The sequence below is a fragment of the Delphinus delphis genome, chromosome 18 (assembly GCF_949987515.2).
Source record: "Delphinus delphis chromosome 18, mDelDel1.2, whole genome shotgun sequence".
In the NCBI taxonomy this organism is placed as follows: domain Eukaryota; kingdom Metazoa; phylum Chordata; class Mammalia; order Artiodactyla; family Delphinidae; genus Delphinus; species Delphinus delphis.
Genome location: NC_082700.1, coordinates 18091585 through 18115223, shown reverse-complemented (window position 1 = coordinate 18115223; position 23639 = coordinate 18091585). Strand labels below are relative to the sequence as shown.

The following is a 23639-nucleotide window of genomic DNA, read 5'->3' as shown; positions in this document are numbered from 1 at the left end:
TTTGAACTGGGGATAAAAATTGAAGTCCTTAGTCTGGCATTCAAAACCCACTGTGACTGGAGTCATTTCTACTGCATCCTTTCCTCTGCCCCCTCACTTATTCTTTCTCATTCTTCTGCTTCTGTGGCTTCACTACCCTTGCTCCAAATTTTTCCAGCTTTACTGAAGTATAACTGACAAAACTGTGTACATTTAAATTGTACGTCATGAAGATTTCATATGTGTATACATTGTGAAATATTTACCACATGCAATTTAATTAACACATCTATAGCCTCACATAGTTACCCTTTTCCTTTTTGTGGTGAGAATGCTTAAGATCTACTCTCAGCAACTTTCAAGTATACAATACAGTATTATTAACTATAGTCACCATGCTGTATGTTAGATCTTCAGAATTTATTCATCTTATAACTGAAAGCTTGTACCTTTTGACCAGCATCTCCCATCCCCCTGCCCCCCACCCATAACCACCGTTCTACCTTCTGTTTCTATAGTTCAACTCTTCTCCTCAGCTGAATTTCCTCTCTTGCCTCTGTGCTCTTTATTTTCTCCTAGTTGTACTCACTTTGCCTTGCAGTGCAGTTACTCATGAGCTTATTTAGAATATAAGCTCCATAAGGGCATGTGTCAATTGCTACTAGTGTTTGTATCCCTTATAACCTAACTGTGTGAGGTGTATGGATATTGTTGGGGAAATAAAGTCCAAGCAACACAGAATCCTCTCTACAAAGTGTAGAAAAGAAAGAAAGCAGTTTTATTATCGAATACGCGTATTCAGAGCACAACACTGCAGGTAATCTACAAAAAAGGCATTACGAAGACATAAAATTCTACCTTATTTATACAACCAAGCAGCTACAATCCAGTACATATATATACTCTCAAGATGAAAGATAACTGGTCCCCTATAAGAGGACCAGACAGCGCCATTTGCTGTGCACCCTTTCATAGTTCACCCTGAATTCACCTGGCCATTGAAGTAGCCATTTGTTTTACCTCATTGCTTTTATCCAACTAATGTAGAGAATAATAAAGCTTCTCTTATCTCTCTGACAAGCAAATGGTTACAGCTTGGAGAGGAGCATCAAGGTTAAATTTTCCTGTGATAGAGAGGAAGGAGAGCTATCTTCCTAGATGTTTACACTCCAGGGGGATGGCTCCCGGATTCTCAAAAAAAAAAACAAACCAAAAAACATTCTGGGTTGTAAAGCTGACAAGAAGCTTCTAAAGATATATATGTGTGTGTGTGTATATATATATATATATATATATATATATATATATATATACACACACACACACATATATATCTTTATATATATACACACATATGTGTATATATGTAGCATCTATGTAAATATAGATTCTATGTAGATATATATTTATTTAAAATATAACATATTTTATATGTTATAATAAAATATAATTATAATATAACTCTGGTGGTCCAGTGGTTAAGACTCCATGCTTTCACTGCAGAGGGCATGGGTTCGATCCCTGGTTGGGGAACTAAGATCCTGCATGCTGTGTGGTGTGGCCAAAAATACATACAAAGCATACACACATACACATATCAAAAGGTCTTATAGCAACAGAGCAATTTCATTTAAAAAATTTTAAATCTGTATACATACACACATTCAATAAATATTTGTTGAAGTGACATTTATGAGTTAAGTTCAGATTAAGTCACTTCAATTCTTATTACATGGGGATGCCTATATATAAATTCTACCCAATCTATGCTCTGTTTATATAATTTCACTACTTTTTGGAAACAATCAATTATGTTAAATCATTTGGCCAAAAACACTGAATCTTTTAGCCATTAAATATTAATCTATTAATTAATACTGACAGTGAAAAATGCTGCATTTCATAGTAATACAAAGCATTATACAGCAATACTATACTAAGTAAAAGGAAAAAAATTCATATTTTTTACTTCTTTAACTTTCATGTTATAGGCTTCATAGTATACAGTGAAACCACGCACAATAATGAGTTTTTTAAAAACTCTGTGTTTTAATGATATTAACCAGAGCTCTCCCCAAATCCAGAATTCCACCAAGCTTCTTTTGAATTATAATCTTTCTAGTGATCAAACACCAGGCCTCTGAAGAAGATAAGAAATAAATTCCTAAGCTATGTCACATAGTGAAAGGAATTTCTCTGTTAATTATTTTTTATTGACACCAGGAACCTAAGCACCCCAAGATAGTTCAGAAAAATTTAGAATTTGATTAACAAAAGGCAGGAGGTAGCAACTACTTTGGAATCAGAAAATAGCCTAGTAAATACACTGTTACAATAATCTAACCTCTCTTGTTTTCTAAAATTATGAAACATCTATGTGCAAAATATTACAGAATCCAGAGATATAACCATAGTAAAATCAAAATAGAAGATACTGTTACCACAGATCTAATTACCCAAAGGAAAACCCAACAGCACACAGTGGAGCTCTGCAGACAATGTTCTGATGAAGAAAAGAGCAAACAATACTTAAGGAGCTCTTTCCTTGAATAGACTGATACAAGACCATCTTAGCAATATCTCTGCCTAAATCCAACATTCAAAAAAGGCCAACTCTTCAGTAACGATTTTAGCAATTTTTACATTCTTGATATACTTTATCTACCTTTTACTAGTGCTTTTCACTGTCTAACCAGTGCTTGGTTTTACCACATTGTAAATCAAATATTTGTGAGACAGTCAACTGTAAAGGATTTTAAGTGGGAATAGCAGCTCATGTAGTATGTGTGGGTGCATTAATAAAGAAAGAGGCCTTATGAAGTGGGCTGGGGCATCTGTAAATAAGTAGAAAACAATCAGCTTGAAAAGGGAGAGTTTAAAGGAGACTTTCTATACCACATGCGGTACAAAGTCAGATGCTCTTTGCCATGTCACTGGAATAGCGCTGAGGTCTTCAGCTGGAGAACTATGTGAAAAGGGAAGAGAGGCTGGATGGTGGACAGCCAGGTGGCAGCAGACAGAGGTGAGAAATGAGTCTTTCTTGCTCCCCTTTGCTACCCGCTAAATTTGTATTACATGTTGTACTAATCATACATCTACTGGGTTAACAGCCTTCGATTTTTAAATGCAAATGCATCCTGGTAGGAAAAAGTCTAACTCAGACCCTAGTCCCAATTATTTATTTAGAATAGATCGGTGCCTTCAGTCCAGAGACTGAACTCTGGGGACAGTGACGAGGAATATTTATTAATGAAATTTATTTCAATTTTCTTTAGCAAATATATGCAGGTCTTACCATGTGGTAGGTTCTGCTCTAACCATTTTACAAATATTAACAAGGGAACAGGACAAGGTGGGGTTGAAGGCATCCTGAGAAGAGAATGAGGGCAATGGGCACGTGGGTAGGAGGGGATGACAGGACAGCAGGAAAGAAAAGCAGGAAGAAGGCCAAGAAGGGAAATGTCTGGGTAAAAAATTGTAAGCTTTATAACTTTGCCTAAGGCCCTAGAGACAGTCAATCACAGAAAAATTTGTCACAAGTTCTTATCACTGTGGAAAATGGTACAAGGATAAATTCTAAAGTCCATGACCCTCAGCTTTCTTGATCCCAGTTTGGTTCAGTCACCTTAGTTCATATCAACCCCTCTACTTTGGCCCAGTATCTGACAGGTTCCACTGAAAATAGGAAGCACTTGGAAAATTTATGAGCAGTTAGCTATATATTGGCCCTTCAGAGCATCGTTACCTCTGTTTACTGTTCCAATTTCCAGTCCCCGCCAGGATGACTACCTCTGTAACACAGACAAGCTTTCCTGGTTTGACTGTCCTTGTGTCTATTCTTTAAGTACACGGCTGTCCCAACAGGATGTATCCTTATCTTCAACTGCTTTTAAGAAGCTTTCTGGACATGGGAGAGCACAGCATTGATGTCTCTGCCTTTGCCTGGAGCTCCATCTCATTAATTCAGGCTCCAGCACAGACAGCAGCACACCCATGATATTTTTCTTCTATGTGGATTACTCTGTATGGGTTTCTGCACAAGGAGAAACTCAATCAAGAGTGCTGAATGACTGGCTGAAAATAGTACACTGACCTCTCCATCAACAGGTAAAGCTGGAGCAGCAAGGGCACAAGTACAGGGGAGAGTGGTCAAGGCTGACACATAATCATGGGGAAAGTGAATTCACAAATATGCGGTACAAAATAGATTTAATTTATTGCTTTAGCTTAAAACTATCAAATATTTAGAAACAAATGCATTGTTCTACAATGTCATCATTCCAACATTTAAAAAATAATACTATATTTTTATAATTAATATATAAAATAATATGATTATATAATAATATAAAATAATATTTAGTAAGCTCAAGCATCATACAAATTGCTTGACTAAAAACAGCCAATTATTATCTGCCAAAAACATTCTTTTGGATATCTGAGTAGGATCTGAAGGGCAGAGATGCAGCTCTAGCCAATGTCCTACTCCCTCAGGAGCTGTCCCACCTCCTCTTGACCAAATGGCTACTTCCAGGCACCTTTTCACTGAGGGAGGGAAGGCCACTCACAGATGGATGTGGCCCAATTCTGCTGGGTCCCTGTCTGATGAGGGAGAGAGGCATTTCAACAGGCATTTCATAGGAGATAGAATCTCAAATCAGAAATGCCGTTTGGTTACATACAAATAAAAACATACCCCTCATCCTGTATTTATTCTGTACTTATTACTTATATTGTTACTTCCAAAAAGTATTTGAAGCAGGGCACTTACCTCGTTTTGCTACAAAGTACAGTCATAACGTTGAATGTACTTCTCAAGTTACAAAAAAAGAGAATAATTTTTCTCTATTTATTTGTCCACTATTAAACCTTAGTCATCTACTAACAAGAATATCAACTTCTGGAGACTCTAACTTAAAGAAATTTGATATTACCTTTAAAGATTGTCTCTTAGTCACATAATTCTCAGACTGGAGCAATTTCTCATAGTCTCCAAAAATCTAATGAAAAGAAAAGAAATATTAGAGTGTAAACCCAGCAGTGATTTCTCTGCATTAAGTTTGTTACTTCTCTTTGTTTTATTTTAGTTCTGTAAATTAGAAATTGAGTAGAAAATGAAGTAATTGAGTCCTCCCAATAAATCACTTTGAATAAAACATCTGTTAACTCATCTAATGAGCTACAGGATAACTCATTTTATGACATTTTAAAGACATTTTAAAGAAATCTGTTTATGTAGTCTTGCTGATAGCTATTAGTCTGTGAATAATTTGAGAAAAGATTAAATACACTTAGCAACTCATAAAGAATCAAACTGTCAAATTCATAGCATGAACGGGTAGAGGAATAGGGCTACTTCTGCCACATAATGGCCATGTTAATCCCAAGTGGCCTCTCTGGGGCACTTCCACTCTCCCCAGAAGCTAGGGGACGCTGGTGATTGGGGTCCGTTTCCTAATGTGATTGGTCGTCAATCACTGCCCAGTCCCTTTGGTTGAACACAGAGTGCCAGCGGCTGGCAAAGCTCAGTGTCAACCTCCCATCACACATAGACACACTCGGAGACCACTCAGGTGGGAGGAGCAAGCCTGGCAGAGAACTGAAGGCAAGAGAGCTCAGGGGCTGAGGAGGGTAGAAAAGGGTCCTGGTCCTCAGAGGAGTAAGTGCCAGGTGTGTGTGCGTGTGCGTGATGAGGGGAAGCTGTGCACACTGAGGATAATTCCTGATAGAGAATTAAGAAAGTGAAAAGTAAAAACAAAATCATGTAGCTCACATTAAAGTCACAGTAATTATACTCTTTTACATAAAGGACTTGTTTATTCTAATTGTCATGGAACACAAGGAGGATTTTTCACTAAATCTGTCACACGAATGTCGTGGTAAATTTTAATTGTAACTATAAAATGCAAATACACGCAGATAAGGTATTGTTGACTCCCCAAGCTACCAGTTTCATTATTTTAGGTCATATATCATGTTCTCCAGCTTCAGGTTTACTGCTAAAGAAATATGAAACTCAAGAAGTATGAAATGTTTAGGGAGTATGAGTTCTCAGAGCTAATGTTCAGGTCAGTGTAGCAGGCTCAGCATCTGTGAAACTACTAAATTACACATGAAGTGACTATAGATACAGAGACAAATTTAGGTAAATAAGAGTCAAAGAGAATGAGTTTATGGTCTCTCAGATTATTGCTTATTATCCTTGAATGCAAACTGCACAACACATTTATCTCACTCATCCTATAGAAAAGATTAGTAGTTAACACTACAGGTTTTGTCATAAACTATCTTTGCCCTCTTTATTTTCATTTATTATAAATGTAACATCTAATGAGTCTTTAACATTCCATCCAGCATCTATAGTTACTGAACAACTAAACTATAATAACAATTCATTTCCTAACTTCAAAAATATGTGATTTTCTTTTAATCTTTAAGCTTTTGGATATCTCTGGCAATAATCTTTTTCTCCCTTCATGTTTTACACTTTGATCAAAGTTCTCCAGTTGATCCCATGGGTATTCTCTTGATAATTTTAGGATGTGAAAATCACTTTTGATTTCATGATTATATTGATAATTCTTAATCTCAAACCAAAGGAAGATCAGCAAACAACTTATGAATAAAAAATCCATAGTTTAATTTCTGTGACTTGGATGTATGAAGACATAGGATACTGATAGGGTATTTCATATCTTCCCAGAGTCATCTGTTTCCTTTTACATTTTTGTGTGGCTAACTAGAAAATTTTAATTTACATAGTGGGTTGCATTGTATTTCAATTGGACAGTACTGGTCTAAAGCAGCTAAACTAATACTGGAATAAACCTTATAAAGTTTTGCTTCTAGGTTTGTGCTACGTTTCACTTTAATTATGCTATTCCTATTGCTGATACACTTAGCAAAAGCAAAGCAGCTCTTGGATGGGTCTGTTCATTCAATATTCATTTAACACCACCAAATGTATGGCACTGAGTTAGGTATTAGGGATGTAAGTAATAATGATAAAAATTAATACATGGTACTATCCTAAAAACTTTAAATCTTGTCAAATTCCTACAGCAATCCTATGAAGCAGGTATTATTAATATCTTCATTTTTTGGTAAGTGCAGTAACTTGTCCGGGATCATACAATTAGTAAGAGGTAGAGCAGGATCCTGAAGCAAAGCAAGTGGACACTAAAGTCTATACTGTATTCTGAACCACCATGTTTGACAGATAAGGTTCCTGCCTCCCAGGGAGCTTAAGAACCAGTCAGGAAGATATAAAGACACACCATAATAATACAATGTGGAAAACGTGTGAGAGAGAAGGAGAGAGGGAGAAAGGGAGGGAGGGAGGGAGGGAGAGGGGGAGAGAAAGAGACAGAGAAAGAGAGAGAGAGAGAGAGAGAGAGAGAGAGAGAGAGAGAGAGAGAGTGTGTGTGTGTGTGTGTGTGTGTGTGTGTGTGTGTGTTTGGGGGTGGGGGGATTACAGAAAGCTTCCTAGAAGAGTCACATTATGCAACCAGGCAGGACCCTGAGGGGCCTTCCCAGGAACACCCTCCTGAGTCCCCCACTTCTTGTTCGTAAAAAAGCTTCAGCCTCCTAGGTCTTCCCCGAGTTTCAAAGAGCAAATTTAATCAGAGAAGTGAGAAAATGCAGAAACAAAGGAAAACAGCCAAGCAGGACAAAATAATAATAGTTTAGCCATAAAACAAAGTCAAGGATCTTTTGTTCCTCTTCAAGGTCTATAGATAATATCCTGAGCCATATCCTTGAGTTGTTTTGCAAATACTGAAACCCTCACCAGGTGGAAGAAGTTAACTGCATACTGTCCACAGGCATGTAGACCTCATACTGGTTGGAACCAAAAGGTTGATGATGTTAACCCCTGAAATACCACCCTGTCACCTTACCACCAACCAGTCAGAAGACTGTCCATGAGCCAATGAGGCACCCTGCAACCCTCACCCCTTCCCTGAAAACCATTTGGGATTGGGGTCTTTTGAGCATTAGCCGCCCCACATTCCTTGCTCGGCCTTGCAATAAATGTTGAATTTTCCTTCATCACAACCCGGTGTCAGTAGACTGGCTTTGCTGCATGTTGGGTGAGTTTGGTTCAGTAACAATTATAGCTAATTATCAAAAGGTTGAGATGGATTCACCCTTAGAGAAGGGAGTTGGAAGACATATATGTATTTTGGTATTTCTACTAGTAAGTAAAACTAGTTATCAAACCAAGTAAAATATTTATATTAGTAAGATGGGGTGCTCTTCCATTTGGAGTTTCCTACTGCCTCTTAAGGGCAACATGGATGCTCTTAAGTCAAGATCAAAGTGAGCAGGTACTAGTTGTTTCCTGGAGCTCCAGAGCACAACAGGAAGAGATGTGAAAAACGAGAAAGCCCTGATCTCCTGCCATCCTCTATTTTCCATAGTTTCTTGATGACCTGACTTCTAGGTAATAAACCAATCGGGTGTATGGTTGGTTTCAACTGTGTATCATAAATAGGAGTAAGTGCTAACAGATCTAAGAAGGAGAGAGAGAGAGGAAGAGTGAATGAGGTAAATACTTAAAAATGACTTCTACTTACAGTGTCATAATTTTGTTCTAAGAAGTCTGCTACCAGCACTTTATGTCTGGTCAGTAAATCCTAGAAAAAGAACAGTCAAGTGAAACAAAATTATTATAGGTAACAAATTTTATAAATCTTTTTCTTCTAAGATTTTCCAAGTCCATTAATTTGAAACATAAAAGTTTCAGAATATTTTCATTTACATCATTAAATTACTTCCATTCTTAGTTTAAGATGTGAAATACAATTTGTTTCATGCTAAAAACAGCAGAGTGCTTTAAATTCATACCATAGAAATAATTCAACTAGTGAAACAAATGTCACCTAACAGACAAGTGTACAGTATATTTCTTCAAGCCATAACTCTACATTGTGAAAATGATATAATAAATATTCAAATAAAGTCTATGACTATCTTTTTAAAATGTCATTAATAACCATTTATTAAAAAAAGAACTCTGAATGTACTAAAACCATATCTCACAAGTTAACAGATTTTCAATGATTAATCTTTAATTTTTCTTAACCACTTTTGAAACGTAAGTGCCTAGGATGCTGGGAAGCACAAGAATGACATTTAACAGGGCCATCTCAGCATCATCCTGCTCTTGGGTTAATGGGCTGGGAAGTGTTGTTCAGTTACTAAGTAGCACAATGCACCCTTTCAAAGTTGAAGACAAGTAGCCTGATCTAACTACAGACATAACTCTTGGAAAATTGAACAAAAGCATAAAGGAATGTTTGACTGAAAATTCACACCTAAATTATATCCTTAATTCACCTTAATGTTGGAAGAAAACAAGCGTCAGCTAATCCGTTTAACATGCTTAAGGGCTAAATACCCTGTCTAGGTACTATGCAGAATTTAATTAAAAACCTAACAAGAATTTTCAAGTTTTCAAAAATAAATTCTTATACTTTAATACATATTTAATTAAAGCTTCTTAAAAGCATATACAAGATATACAACATAACCTCACAGAGAAAAAGAAGGCAGCAGCAATGGTAAAACTCACTTATTTATTTCAATAAAAAGTTAAATATTTAAAGCACTTTGCACTACAATTTTCTTTTTTTTCAGTTTTATTTTTATTTTTTAAAATTTTTATTGCAGTATAATTGATTTACAATGTTGTGTTAGTCTCTGCTGTACAGCAAAGCGAATCAGTTATACATATACATATATCCACTCTTTTTTAGATTCTTTTCCCATATAGGTCATTACAGATTATTTGAATAGAGTTCCCTGTGCTATACAGTAGGTCCTCATTAGTTTGCACTACAATTTTCAAGTTCAAAGATAATGAGACTGGCTATTAATTTCATTTCATATTACCTTTCATCACAACTTGATTGACCATTGGGCCTATCAGTGGAGAAATGTACTTTTTTCCTCAGGGGAACATGTAATACTGTTCTGGAATCACAATTTTAAAATGGGAAAATCCTCTAAGGAATTCATTCCTGGTCCATCCCAGGTCAAAATTCAAACCAGTTCCTGTGTCAGGGGACACCTCAGAGAGTGAGGTAGTTCCACAGCATCCTTTGGGGTCCCTAATCTTTTTCTAAGTGGATATTCGGGACGCCTAGTTTTCAGATACTCTCTTCCCCAATCTCCTGAGCAGTATCAGTGATTTTCTAAGCTGACCCAGGTTAGAAAGTTCTCTCCATGGGCTGCAGCAGACACTGTGGATGGTTGCACCCATGGGGTTCTGCATCTATTATGACAGTCATCAGCCTCAGGTATGAGGACCATGATCTCCCATGGCCTCAGGCCCTGCACATACCCTGATGGTGGCAACGGAAAGAGTACTTTGCAGATGAGTGCTGCTTGGAAAGGTTTTCCATTCACTATACATTAGTGTTACACCAAAGAAAGAGGAATAAGGAGGGGGTTCTGTTAGTAGCAGCTCCTTCAAATTCTAAGGGAAAAAAATAACTTTAAAATCCAATAATAGAAAATATAATATGGTAGGGTAGAATTCCTCCAGCACACGTGTATGATGGATACAGCCAATAAGTGATTCGTGCACATACACTCTTACACTTGAGTGTGTATACATTATATATACATAGATATACCCTCCAATTTATATACATAATAAATGTATGCACAAAACTGGAGGGATTATACAATATATATATACACACATATATAGCATAATACATAGACAAATACAGATGTTGCATTATTATAGATCAAATAACTGAGTGGGAGAAAAATTGCTAAGATCCTACCCCAAAATGAAAAAGCAGAAAATTGCCAAGAAAAATAAAGTTCAAATTTTAAAGAATTCAAAGTTAAAAAAAAGTATTTGAAATAGTGTACTCTTTCATCCCACCTCCTAACAATTGTTTTGACAGGGCTAGGTTCTGCATAGTCTAAGTATAATGCTAAAAAAATGTTGATATTGATATTTTAGTGAATTCTTCACAGCTTGGGAGAACTCAGGGTGCAATGACAGAGGCAGACATGCAATGGCAGGGACACGATACTACATCAGCCAGCAGCAGCTGCATTTATTGAGTTTTTACTACGTGCTGGAGAGTGTGCCGAGCACCTTACATACGTTATTTCTAATCTTCACAACTCCGCAAAAACAGAGATTATTTTCCTCATCTCACAGATGAAGGACATATAGCAAGTCAGGTGCAGAGAGAGATGGAATTCATACCACTTCTTATCATGTTGATTCTTAGAGGGAGAGGTGAAAGAGATTGTGGTTGTAAGGAATCTTTTTTGGGAAAGGACAATTTGTAGACAATACCATGACAAAAACATAAGCCAACAATGTGAAAACACCAATGACTAACTGGGCAGTAGTTATCCTGCAGTTCAAAACAAAAAAGGTTAAGCCTAAGAAGTTAAAAACAAAAGCCCAAACCAACCAGCCAACCAAGTAAACAAATCCCCTTGAAACCAGCTACTTAAAAAAAAGTGACTTATGGTCATTACATTATATTAACCACAGCATTTTGGTAAAATATAGATAATAGGCATTTTCAATATCAGTAGCATACTAGGAAAGTTTTTAAGGTTATTTAGATTTTCAAGGACTTAAGTTCAACGGAAAATATGCTCATGTACAAATCACCATAGTTTATTTTTGTGATTCAATATTGTGCTGAAAATTAAACTGAGCTGAACATATGATGCAAGACACTATTATCAAGTATAGTTTATTCTATTAAATGTTGAAAAATCTTTGGGGAAATTTTCAAAAATAAATGCTCAATTGAATTTGATCTTCCCCCTCCATTGAGTTGTTCTATGTTTACAGTTATTTGTGAAGTCTTATTTAAGGATTTTTAAAAAAGGAACTAACTTGCTTCCATGACAGCAAAGAGTCATCAGATTTGAAAAGGAAAAAAATGGCACTACAGTAGCTACTAATAGAGAACATCTCCTCAGTTGTTTAGGAACAGATATTTGCTAGAAAGAAATGGAACCATCCTTTGTGTTAAATGTCCTTCTTCCTATTTGATGCACCAAGGCCCCTCCTACCATGTGTTCTAGATATACTCTTGGGGGCTTCATCTATAGCCACTGTACAACTATTGTTTTGCCGGGTGAGACTTGTCGCCTATGAAACAGAGAAGGCTACTGGGGTTTCTCAACACCCTGAGCACAAGTCCATGTTTCTTGCCCTCGCTGCTCCTCTTCTCTCCACCCACCGCCAACTCTCCTTAGAGTCTGTCCCCTGTCCTTTCCTCCTCTTTTCCTTCCTTCCCTCACTCTTTGCTCTTCTCACTGGTTTTCTTCTTCCTTACTCTGTGTCTTTGTCTTCTTCATAAGCCCCTATGAGCTTATGACAAGCATTTTGAGTTGCTTTTTCCACAGTGTGACAGACGGGTCTAATTGCATTCTATTTACTGAATCCTCTTATGATCCACATCATACACAGTTGGCTATGCTCTGACCTAAGGAATACAACTTTCTGCTTTTAAAAGTTAAACTGCCTCTTAGAGGCCAAATGACTAAATGCTGAAGTTAAATAACCCAGCTGATTCAGAAAAAATTACCTTAAAAGTAGCAAAGGCGTCTGAAGCAATATCAAATGTTGACAACTCCACATACTTAAAGAAATCTCTGAATTGATTAGAAAAGAGGATGATTTTCGCAAGCGGTTCATGTCGAATACATTCTCTCAGCATAATCCCACAACGTAAGGCGATCTGTGGGGTTTCATATCTAAAGCATAAACAAAAGAGAAACAGAGAACTATGTTGTTTTATTAACAAAATAATATTAATGGTATCAAAAGGACCATTTCAATACTACTGTTAATGGAAGCATAGATACCATTTGTCACAGTTCATTCAAACACCATTCTTTCAATACCCACTAAATATCCACAATGTGCCTGGCACTATTCCAGATGTTGGGGACAGAATAGTAAGCAGACAAGGTCACTGCCTTCCTAGCATTCACAGTTTAGTGCAAATGTTTCTGGTGGGGGAGGAGACAGACTATAAACAATGAAAAGATAATTTCATATACTTCAGTGCTGTGAAACTGAAGACAATAAAATAGGTATACTATAGAGTATACTTAATTTGCTTTACTTTAGACTGAGTGGTCAGGGAAGAGGCAAAGCATTCAGGCAAAGGGAACTAACTGCAAAGGCTCCAAGGAAAGAACCAGCAGCTTTGTAAACCAAGGTAAGGAGTTTCATTTTTAAGTGTGATAGGAAGCCTTTGGATAGTTTAAAGAAAGCAATTAACACAGTCTGTCATATGCTTTAAAAAAGATCACTCTGGCTACCTGTGGAGAATCTTGTAAAACAGGGAAGAATGAGCTGGGGAGCTAGAGTGGAAGCAGGGAGACTAGCTATTAGGAGGAACAGAAGCCCAGCTAGAGATGATGGGGACTTGGATTGGGGTGGCAGTAGTAGAATAGAGGACTGTGGGCAGGTCATGCATATTATTCAGGGGAAGAGTCAACAAAACTTGTACATGTTGTAGTTTGGGTAGGGTGAGGAATAAATTTGGGGTGAGGGAAATTGAGGATTCAAGAATAATAAAATAATATTTACATGAAATTCAGAATCAAGAATAAAATCTCTTTCCCACAATTTAGGAAACAGGCTACTTTGTAACATCAAATTTATAAATACAGTAGGGAAAATAGCAAAGAAAGGTATTTGAGAGAATTCATTAAACCAGTGTGGTATTTATTCATTTTTTTCCCCATTTTTATGTGGAATAATATTCACAAATATCATCTGAATATTCCCTGAAAAACTCATATTGACATTAAATGTTAATATATTCAGATAGGCACTATTCTTTGCAGAATATTAAAAAATGCCAATTTATAGTGTTAGCAATTTCTCTTATCAGAAGAATTTGAAAATCAGCCTATTGGCATGCATGGAAGAGTTATAAGGTGGGTTTTTATTAAAGATGTTATAAAGATGGGTACGTTTTCTGAAATGTGAAGGAGAAAAACACTATCATTTATTAGTAGAGTACTTAGGAGAATATAAAATGAAGACTGTTGACCTAGAGAAAGAACCTAAGGGGCAGACAATTAAAATCCAGACTTATTAGTAAGATATTTATGGACTTTCATAATTTTGCTTTAAACTTAACTTTTCAATTTCATCTCTCATCACATTCCTTAATTCCTTGGGGTATGCCATTCTCTCAACCTAGAATGCCCTTCTCCTTAAGTTTCCACCTCTAAGATTCTCTCTCGTCTTTCAAGACTTAGTTCAAATGCCACCTCCTCCTTGAAGTGTTTCCAATCACCTACCATTCAGAATCACTCTCACCTTCCTTCATACTCCTACAACAGCTTGTCTGTAATTCTACTTCAGCACTTTTCTCATTCTACACTATAGTACATTGCAATTAATTGTTATAAATCTGTTTTCTTTACCTCATTACAAACAACTTAATTGCTAAGGATATGTTTTACTTATCCTGTTACCTTCTCCTCTCCTCCATATGGTGCCTATGTCTTATTTACTGTTACCTTCCCCCATCCCTACCCCAGTCTCCGAAGAGTGCCTAGGATAATGCTTTTCACAAAGGCATATAATGAATTTAATAAACTTCAAACTCTGATTAAAATTCTTAATACTAGAGGACTCTAATGAGACACAAACTTTGGCTTAGAGAAAAAGCTGTATGATCTCTAGCCAATGTTTTCTCATTTCTTAATTCAATTGTCAAACTGAAACTATCTATAAAAAAAGTTTCTACTCCAACTTTTGTGTATAATTAGTTCTCTTTTTTCTTTCATTTGGTGAAGTTTATTGGAACCATCTGTGATGCACTGACTATTCTTGAGGACCAAGAGAATATTTTAAAAGATGCTACTCTAGGTCAGAACACTTGTCATCCCATCCTAGTAGTTTGTGCCCAAGAGTGGAACTGTCATTTCTCTGAGATGACAACTTCTTAAAGTTAGGAATATATTGGGATATATAAGGAAAGTCCTAATTTTCCTCAGTACCTTTAAGGAATTTATAATTCACATACATCATTTCAACCTGACTACCCTCTAGGATATTGACTTTTGATAGTTTATTGCCTACTATATAAAGAAGTGCTCCATAAGTTAAGCCTACCTTAAGTTTCAAATCCCAAGAACATTAATATACTTAGGTTTGGTAAAGAATCAATATTTGGGCTTCCCTGGTGGCGCAGTGGTTGAGAGTCCGCCTGCCGATGCAGGGGACACGGGTTCGTGCCCTGGTCCGGGAAGATCCCACGTGCCGCGGAGCGGCTGGGCCCGAGAGCCATGGCCGCTGAGCCTGCGCGTCCGGAGGCTGTGCTCCGCAACGGGAGAGGCCACAACAGTGAGAGGCCCGTGTACCGCAAAAAAAAAAAAAAAAAAAAAAAAGAATCAATATTTACCTCATCTATTTTATTCTACTTGTGGATAAGTGTCTCAAGGACAAAAGACCACGACAAATCACTATGTTCTCCATAACAATTAACTTAATGGCAGGTTGCTGATAAAGGTTAATCCAATGAATGTTGAATCACTATTTTATAGAATTGAATCATATCTTCCTACTGATTTGCAGTTTGGATCATATAGTCCAGACTATATAATTAACTGTGTCATTGTGCAGAATGCACACTACTTTTATGCATGCTTATTCAAATAATAACACTGTGTAAGATCTGTTTCAAATTTAATAAAAGCCAAAGTGTAAGAGAAATGATCTCATCTAGCAGTGAGCTACAGTAAACATTACACAAAAAATGGTTAGAAGAAAGATCTTGTGCAAGAATATCTCAATTTAAGAACACAGATTGGGGCTTCCCTGGTGGCGCAGTGGTTGAGAGTCCGCCTGACGATGCAGGCGACATGGGTTCGTGCCCCGGTCTGGGAAGATCCCACATGCCGCGGAGCGGCTGGGCCCGTGAGCCATGGCCGCTGAGCCTGCACGTCTGGAGCCTGTGTTCCGCAACGAGAGAGGCCACAACAGTGAGAGGCCCGCGTACCGCAAAAAAAAAAAAAAAAAAAAAGAACACAGATTATATTATGTAAGGAGAAAAATGACTTTTGTTGTTACTGATGGAAGAAACAACGTCAGCCAGCACTAGGAAAAGTTTTGTAAAATGCCATTCAGCAAACACTTGGCCTCCTCAATATAATCAAGAAGTTTTGCTTCTAACCTAGAAACATTTGCTTACTTTAAAAATAGTGAGCTAACTCTGTCCACTGAAAAGGTCTAGAAGCAATAACAATCCAATGTCAATGAGCATCCCTAGCATCCAGATTATAGTCCCTAAGAACCATTTCTAACTAAAACGAGAAAGAGTCCTTGGTAGAGATGGCTAATTCCAGGTCTGTGTTAGAAAATGTACAAGATGGGCCAGAAAGCAAGGAAACTCTCACAAACTAATGGGAGTGATATCAAAAGGACATGGGTCAACTTGAAGAGGCCACAGACAGATAATCAAGCATCAAAAAAAGTTTTTAGGGGCTTCCCTGGTGATGCAGTGGTTGAGAGTCCACCTGCCGATGCACGGGACCGGGTTCTTGCCCCGGTCCGGGAAGATTCCACATGCCGCGGAGCGGCTGGGCCCGTGAGCCATGGCCGCTGAGCCTGCGCGTCCGGAGCCTGTGCTCCGCAACGGGAGAGGTCACAACAGCGAGAGGCCCGCGTACCGCAAAAAAAAAAAAAAAAAAAAAAATTTTTAAGTACGACTATATAAGATGTATGAAAAAACACTAAGTCCACTAGTTCATAATGATACTACAGGGATACAGGGGTGAGGAGGAGGAGGAGAGAAGAAGAGAGGAACAAGGGGGAGAGGGAGAAAGACAGGGGGAAAGAGAGAGATAAATAAATGGACACCAATGAAGTTCCTAGGTTAACAATTTATTACTTTCTAAACTGATAATTGAAGGAAAAGAATTAGGCATTTATTCTTCCTCTCCAGTATGGACTGTACTTCAGACTAGTTAAATTGTGGTGGAAGAGGGAAAGTTATTCTCTATAAAACTAGTCCAGTCAATAAATACATAAGGAATAATAAAGTTAGAAAATCACCTTTTTGTAACCCCTAAGGAAATGACTGAATCAGGCAATGTTCATCAGTGGATGATAAAACAATTAAGTGTAGTTGATGGGGAACTTTATAATGGATTAGGCTGCCACCATCTGAACTCATTGCTCAGTCTTAGCATTACTAAATGTATGTCTCCTGATGTGATGAAACACAAACTACACAGCACCACTTACAAAATATGACTGCCATAATAAAACTGAATCTGAATCTAATCAAGCCTTTAAATATAACCTCCAGTGAAGCAATCTGACAAACCTAGAATAAAGGAAATTATGTAGGATAACTCATGCAGTTTTTCAACAAGTCAATGGCATAAACATGGGAGAAGGTGCTGTTTTAAATGAAAAAGGACTTAAAAAAGACTTAAGTGACATTATAAGCAAATACAATAAGTGGACCTTATTAGAATTCTTGTTTGAACAAACCAACTAAAATTTGGGGGGGGGCAATCAAGGAAATTTGAGTATGGACTGGGTATTAGTTATTAATGAATTATTATTAATTTTTAAGTGCAAAATTACATTGTAGTTATGTAAAAATTATCTTATTTTTGAGATGCGTATTGATGCGTTTAGGGTTGATATGATGATATTACATGAGATTTGAGATTTGCTTTAAAATACTCCAGTCAAAGAAAAAAAAAAAGAAAAAACAAGGGAAGAGGTGTTGGGAAGACAGATGAAATAAACACAGCAAAACACTGACAGTTGTTAAGGCTAGGAGATGAGTACATGGGATTTCTTTGCACTGTCTTGTTTTGTATATGGTTGAAAATTTTTGCAATAAAATTTTTACAAATAAGATTATTAGGAGAAATTTATTATTTTAATATTGGACTTCTGGAAAATCTTCCACGGGCAATGGTTCTTTATGGATCACTGAGAGCAGTTTAGTGACCTCACTCTCAAGTTCTCTCAGTACCCTGAAATGTCATTTGCGTGGGCCAGGAGAAAAGTTCGTTTGAAGTGAGAAAGTCCTTTTTAATGATGTTTTCATAAAATTTGGGTTCCAAATCCTTTTACTGTGTTTTGTATCCCATATCCAAATGATTCTCCTTGATAGACAAGAATCAATTTCTTTCTGTCTTACATTCTTTATGGTTAGACTTAGGTCCAGTATAGCATGTTACTATCATATCCCTAAATGACATTATTTTTTTTATGATTTCTGTCTTTTTTTCTTTTTCTTTTTTATTATTATTTTTATTGGAGTATAGTTGATTTACAGTGTTGTTAGTTTCTGTGGTACAGCAAAGTGAATCAGTTATACATACACATATAACCACTCCTTTTTAGATTCTCTTCCCACATAGGTCATTACAGAGTATTGAGTAAAGTTCCCTGTGCTGCACAGGAGTTTCTTTTTAGTTATCATTTAATATATAGTAGTGGCAAAGCACTTAGTTCTGTTGAGACATGTTCTTACTAACATGTTTAAAGAATTGAGATAATTTCAAAGAGCAATTCAACTAACAGAATAATGCTGACCTCCATCTTGAGCCATATTCATCATCTGACTCCACTGTCTAATCTTCTTTTTTTTTGCATTTCTTTTCTTTTTTTTTATTTTTTAGATTTTTTTTTTTTTTTTTCTTTTTTTTTAAGGTACGTGGGCCTCTCACTGCTGTGGCCTCTCTCGTTGCGGAGCAACAGGCTCCGGACGCGCAGGCCCAGCAGCCCTGGTTCACGGGCCCAGCCGCTCCACGGCATGTGGGATCCTCCCAGACCAGGGCACGAACCTGCGTCCCCTGCATTGGCAGGCGGACTCTCAACCACTGCGCCACCAGGTAAGCCCCTATTTTTTAGATTTTTATTGGAGTATAGTTGCTTTACAATGTTGTGTTACTTTCTACTGTACAGCAAAGTGAATCAGCTATACATATACATATATCCTCTCTTTTTTGGATTTCCTTCCCATTTAGGTCACCAGAGAGCATTGAGTAGACTTCCCTGTGCTACACAGTAGGTTCTCATTAGTTATCTATTTTATACATAGTATCAATAGTGTATATATGTCAATCCCAATCTCCCAATTCATCCACACCCCCTTTGCCCTCTTGGTATCCATATGTTTGTTCTCTACGCCTGTGTCTCTATTTCTGCTTTGTAAATAAGATCGTCTATACCAATCTTTTCATATTCTACATACATGTGTTAATATACAATATTTGTTTTCCTCTTTCTGACTTACTTCACTCTGTATGACAGATTCTAGGTCCATCCACATCCCTACAGATGACCCAATTTCATTCCTTTTTATGGCTGAGTAATATTCCATTGTATGTATGTACCACATCTTCTTTATCCATTCCTCTGTGGATGGACATTTAGGTTGTTTCCATGACCTGGCTATTGTAAACAGTGCTGCAATGAACACTGGGGTGCATGTGTCTTTTTGAATTATGGTTTTCTCTGGGTATATACCCAGTAGTAGAATTGCTGCATCACATGATAGTTCTATTTTTAATTTTTTAAGGAAACTCCGTACTATTCTCCACAGTGGCTGTTATCGATTTACATTCCCACCAACAGTGCAAGAGGGTTCCCTTTTCTCCACACCCTCAGCAGCAATTATTGTTTGTAGATTTTTTGATGATGCCATTCTGACTGGTGTGAGGTGATACTTCATTGTAGTTTTGATTTGCATTTCTCTAATAATTAGTGATATTGAGCATCTTTTCATGTGTTTGTTGGCCATCTGTATGTCTTCTTTGGAGAAATGTCTATTTAGCTCTTCTGCCCATTTTTTGACTGGGTTGTTTGTTTTTTTGGTATTGAACTGCATGAGCTGTTTGTATATTTTGGAGATTAATCCTTCGCCAGTTGCTTTGTTTGCAAATATTTTCTCCCATTCTGAAGGTTGTCTTTGGTCTTGTTTATGGTTTCCTTTGCTGTGCAAAAGCTTTTAAGTTTAATTAGGTCCCATTTGTTTACCTAAATGACATCACTGTTTGATATCTGAATGCACCAATCAAATTATGTCCCCAGTTTTCAAGCAACTTTACAAGAGATAATTCAGTAAAAATGCTGATTTTTAACAAAGAGCTAAACCTCTAGCATTTCAAGCTAACCTAGAAAATGGTAATGGGTAAAGCTGGTTCATTCAGGGCTTCTTGTCTACTCTGTCCTCAGGGTCTTCTATAATTACCTCTCCCTTCTTATCTCAAGGGCTTCAAATCTTATTAAGGACGTATTAATGGTTAAGAAGATGGGATTTAGAATCAGATCTGGATTGAAAAATTGGCTCTGTTACTTATTAGCTGTATTTATAACCTTGAGCAATAGTCTTACTCTAAGTTTCAATTTCCTCATCTGTAAAATGGTAAGGATAATACCTAGTCCTCATAGTATTGTTAGAAGGATTAAATGAAATAACATAAGACGTTGAATGTAATACCTGGCACACAGCAAACACTCAATAAATGGTATCTATAAAACAGGAAGTGAGGCAATGAGTTTAAAGTTTGGGTTAAAAAATAAAAGAAGAATCATTATAATATAGGATAAAAACCAGAGAAGTCATCACCAAATTGTTGATAATGGTTTCTTTGGGAAGGATTACGGTATGCACTCCCTTTCTATATTATAGATTTCTAAAATGTTTGAATTTTTAAAATTTATTTGTATTGAAGTATAGTTGAATTACAATATTGTGTTAAAATGTCTGAATTTTTAAATAATAAACATGTATTACTTTGAATCAGAAAAAATAAAATGTTTTAAAAATATCTACTCTTACACAACATTGTAAAGCAATTATACTCCAATAAAGATATAAAAAAGAAAATAAAAGTAAATAAATAAAAATATCTACTCCTCTTCATCCCCAATATCACCACTAAAGTTCTGGCCCAATTATCCCTTGCTTGGACTCTTCCAAGCTGGAATCTCAGACCCCCAATTCTCCAAGCCATTTTCTATACTGCCACCAGAACTCATCACATCTAGTCCGTGGATGGCTCCATGCTGCCTTTAGAATAACATTTAGACTCCTTGGTAGGACTGAAAGACTTATGAAGGACTCTTCATAACTTGGTCTTAGCCCTTCCAGCTTTACCCTCATCCCTACTTTCCATTCACACTAGGTTCCAGCTGCATCAGAATTCTTGTCATCCTCCAAACACATTGTGCAATTTGATGCCTCTGTGGCTTTGCATGGGAGGTACCTAATCCTTCTACTCTCTGTGTCTATTTGGAAATTTTCTACTTTAAGACCTGCTTCATTTTTGACATCTCAAGCAGAGGTGATGACTTCTTCATCTGTGCACCCACAGAATATACTGGTAAAGAAACAACAATGAGTTGTAATGAGTTATCTCTGCTCACTGTACACTATAACTGCTTGAAGACTGGAAAGCTGGATATTGTTCTGAGAGCACAGATTCTGGAGTCAGACTACTAGAGTTTAAAGTATACCGGCTATGTGACTTTGGACAAGTTACTTAACCTCTCTGGGCTGCAGTATCCTCTTCTATAAAATAGGTATAATAAAAATAACAACAACAAAAACAACAATAACTATCCACAGGACTATTATATAAATACAAAGCAGGGCCTGACATATATTAAGTATTATGTTAACTACTACAATTACTATACTTACTATTATTAGTGCTATTATTATTGTAGACCCCTAATAAATGAACTAATAAGCAGTTTTAGCCTGACAACCTAATCTAATTATTAACTTTTCAGAAGATATGGAAAGACGGTTTATAAAACTTTCCTGATGAATCAGATTTGAGGGAGTTATGCTTAAAATAAACAATTCCTATTTTTCTATTGTGTGCTATAATTACATGAAAATGGGAGTCTTAGAAATCTGTATATTGAGAAAGTGTTTTTTAAATTAAATGACTCAAAATTACTTTTTCCACATATGAGAAAATAAATGAAAGCTAAGTTTTTTCTTAAATACAGAAAAAATGACATATAATTATTATAAATTATCCATTATAATAGGATTCCTGGTAAATACAGGTGATTAATGAATAGAAGAGTTCATATTTGAAATATAAGGAAAATTTCTACTTACATCAATTTAATAGTTTGTTCAGAAACTGAGTGATCTTTTGCAGCAACTAATTTGTAAAAGAATAGTAGTCATTTGAATTCATCATAAAGTTCACCACCAAATAGGACAGAGACACATTTTCAAATAATTAAAGATAAAATAAAGATATACTGATTATTCATACTCAGTAAATTTTATATGTAATCATAACTGCAAAAGTGCCAATGCCCCACATGTTTTATAGAATCACATATAAATAAATATAATCTAGTAGGAAAAAGTTATTAAAAGAGATTCCAACCTTTATCATTTGTCTCTCAAAATTATTGATTTATAACTTACAGCACCACTTCTCAAACTCCCTTCCCTCCTCTAATTTACTCTGCAGCTACTTTGGAGCCTCCCACTAGTAAACCTCCAAAACCCTCTCCTGATATTAGTGGGTTTTCTCCCTCTGATTCCTTCCTCCTCATCTCTAAGTCTTGTTTGTGCCAGTGGACATAACCTTCTAGCTTAGTCTAATTCCCCTGCCTGGCTTCCTATCACTAGGTTTTTTTCTCAACTCTCTCTACTGAAAAAGGGGAAGGGGTGGGAGAAATATAGGGGACAATTACACATTAATGAATCCTGTGCACATCACAAATAATAAAGGCTCACTACAGATCTGTAATATGTTCCAGCAGATAAATTATTAATGAATAACAATTAGAATTAGTTGTTTATCTTGTCTCATTATTTCTAGAAAGGGAAAATAAAGTTATATTCTCCAATATAAGTTGTAATTCTTCACCAACTTAATTTAAAAAATAAGTATCCCATTACGCTAAATTTTCACACCTTCCACAAAGCATATATAATGTGTCAATGTATAAAATGTATATATATTCTATCATATATAAAAGGAATGAAAAAATTACCCTACAACCATACTTTATAATTTATTGGATTGCTTTTATCTGAATTCTTAAAGCTTAACAGTAATAATTTTCATGTGTTTATAATTTCCTTGGTAAGAAGACACTAAATTCATATCTTTAGCAGAGCCACTTGTATCTGGTGCAGCTCTTTGACAAAATAAATACAAGGCAGTTGCCATCCCCTGACTGCTATTCAGTGACAGCAGCTACATGAAGGAGATCCTCCAAACAAATAATTCCCACTCCAGGAATGAAGTCCGTGGAGTTGCGTGTATCCTTCACATAACGACCCCATGGTGGAAGATACTGTTTTAGAACATCCACACAACTTCTCTTCCACATCAGCTGACAGGCTCTCCAATATATTTTTAGGACAACACATTTTAGCATTCTCAAGGGATCATTTATTTACAAACTAACTTTAAATGATTATTAATTTATCTTCACTTCCTGAAACACAAATCTGATATTCTTCTTCCCAAACTCTCCAATGACTCCCCATTTCCTACAGGATAATGTCAAATGCTTTAGCTTAACATTTTAGAATCTCCAGAAGGGGGTACAAATTGATCATTCCAGCCTTATCCACCAATGACCAGCTGGGCAGATCATAACCCATTACATTTTGTAGATC

General features: G+C 36.5%; 1 protein-coding gene across 2 annotated transcripts in view; it reads right to left on the bottom strand.

Annotated features, from left to right (window-relative positions):
- The window catches only part of CAB39L (calcium binding protein 39 like), a 99772-nt gene that overhangs the window by 12857 nt on the left and 63276 nt on the right, over positions 1-23639 (bottom strand). For both annotated transcript variants that reach the window (XM_059996183.1, XM_059996182.1), the window contains 3 exons: positions 12561-12729; positions 8556-8615; positions 4914-4979 (listed from right to left, as the gene is read on the bottom strand). In XM_059996183.1, coding sequence (XP_059852166.1) covers positions 4914-4979; positions 8556-8615; positions 12561-12729 — 295 coding nt within the window. The remainder of the gene's footprint in view (positions 1-4913; positions 4980-8555; positions 8616-12560; positions 12730-23639) is intronic.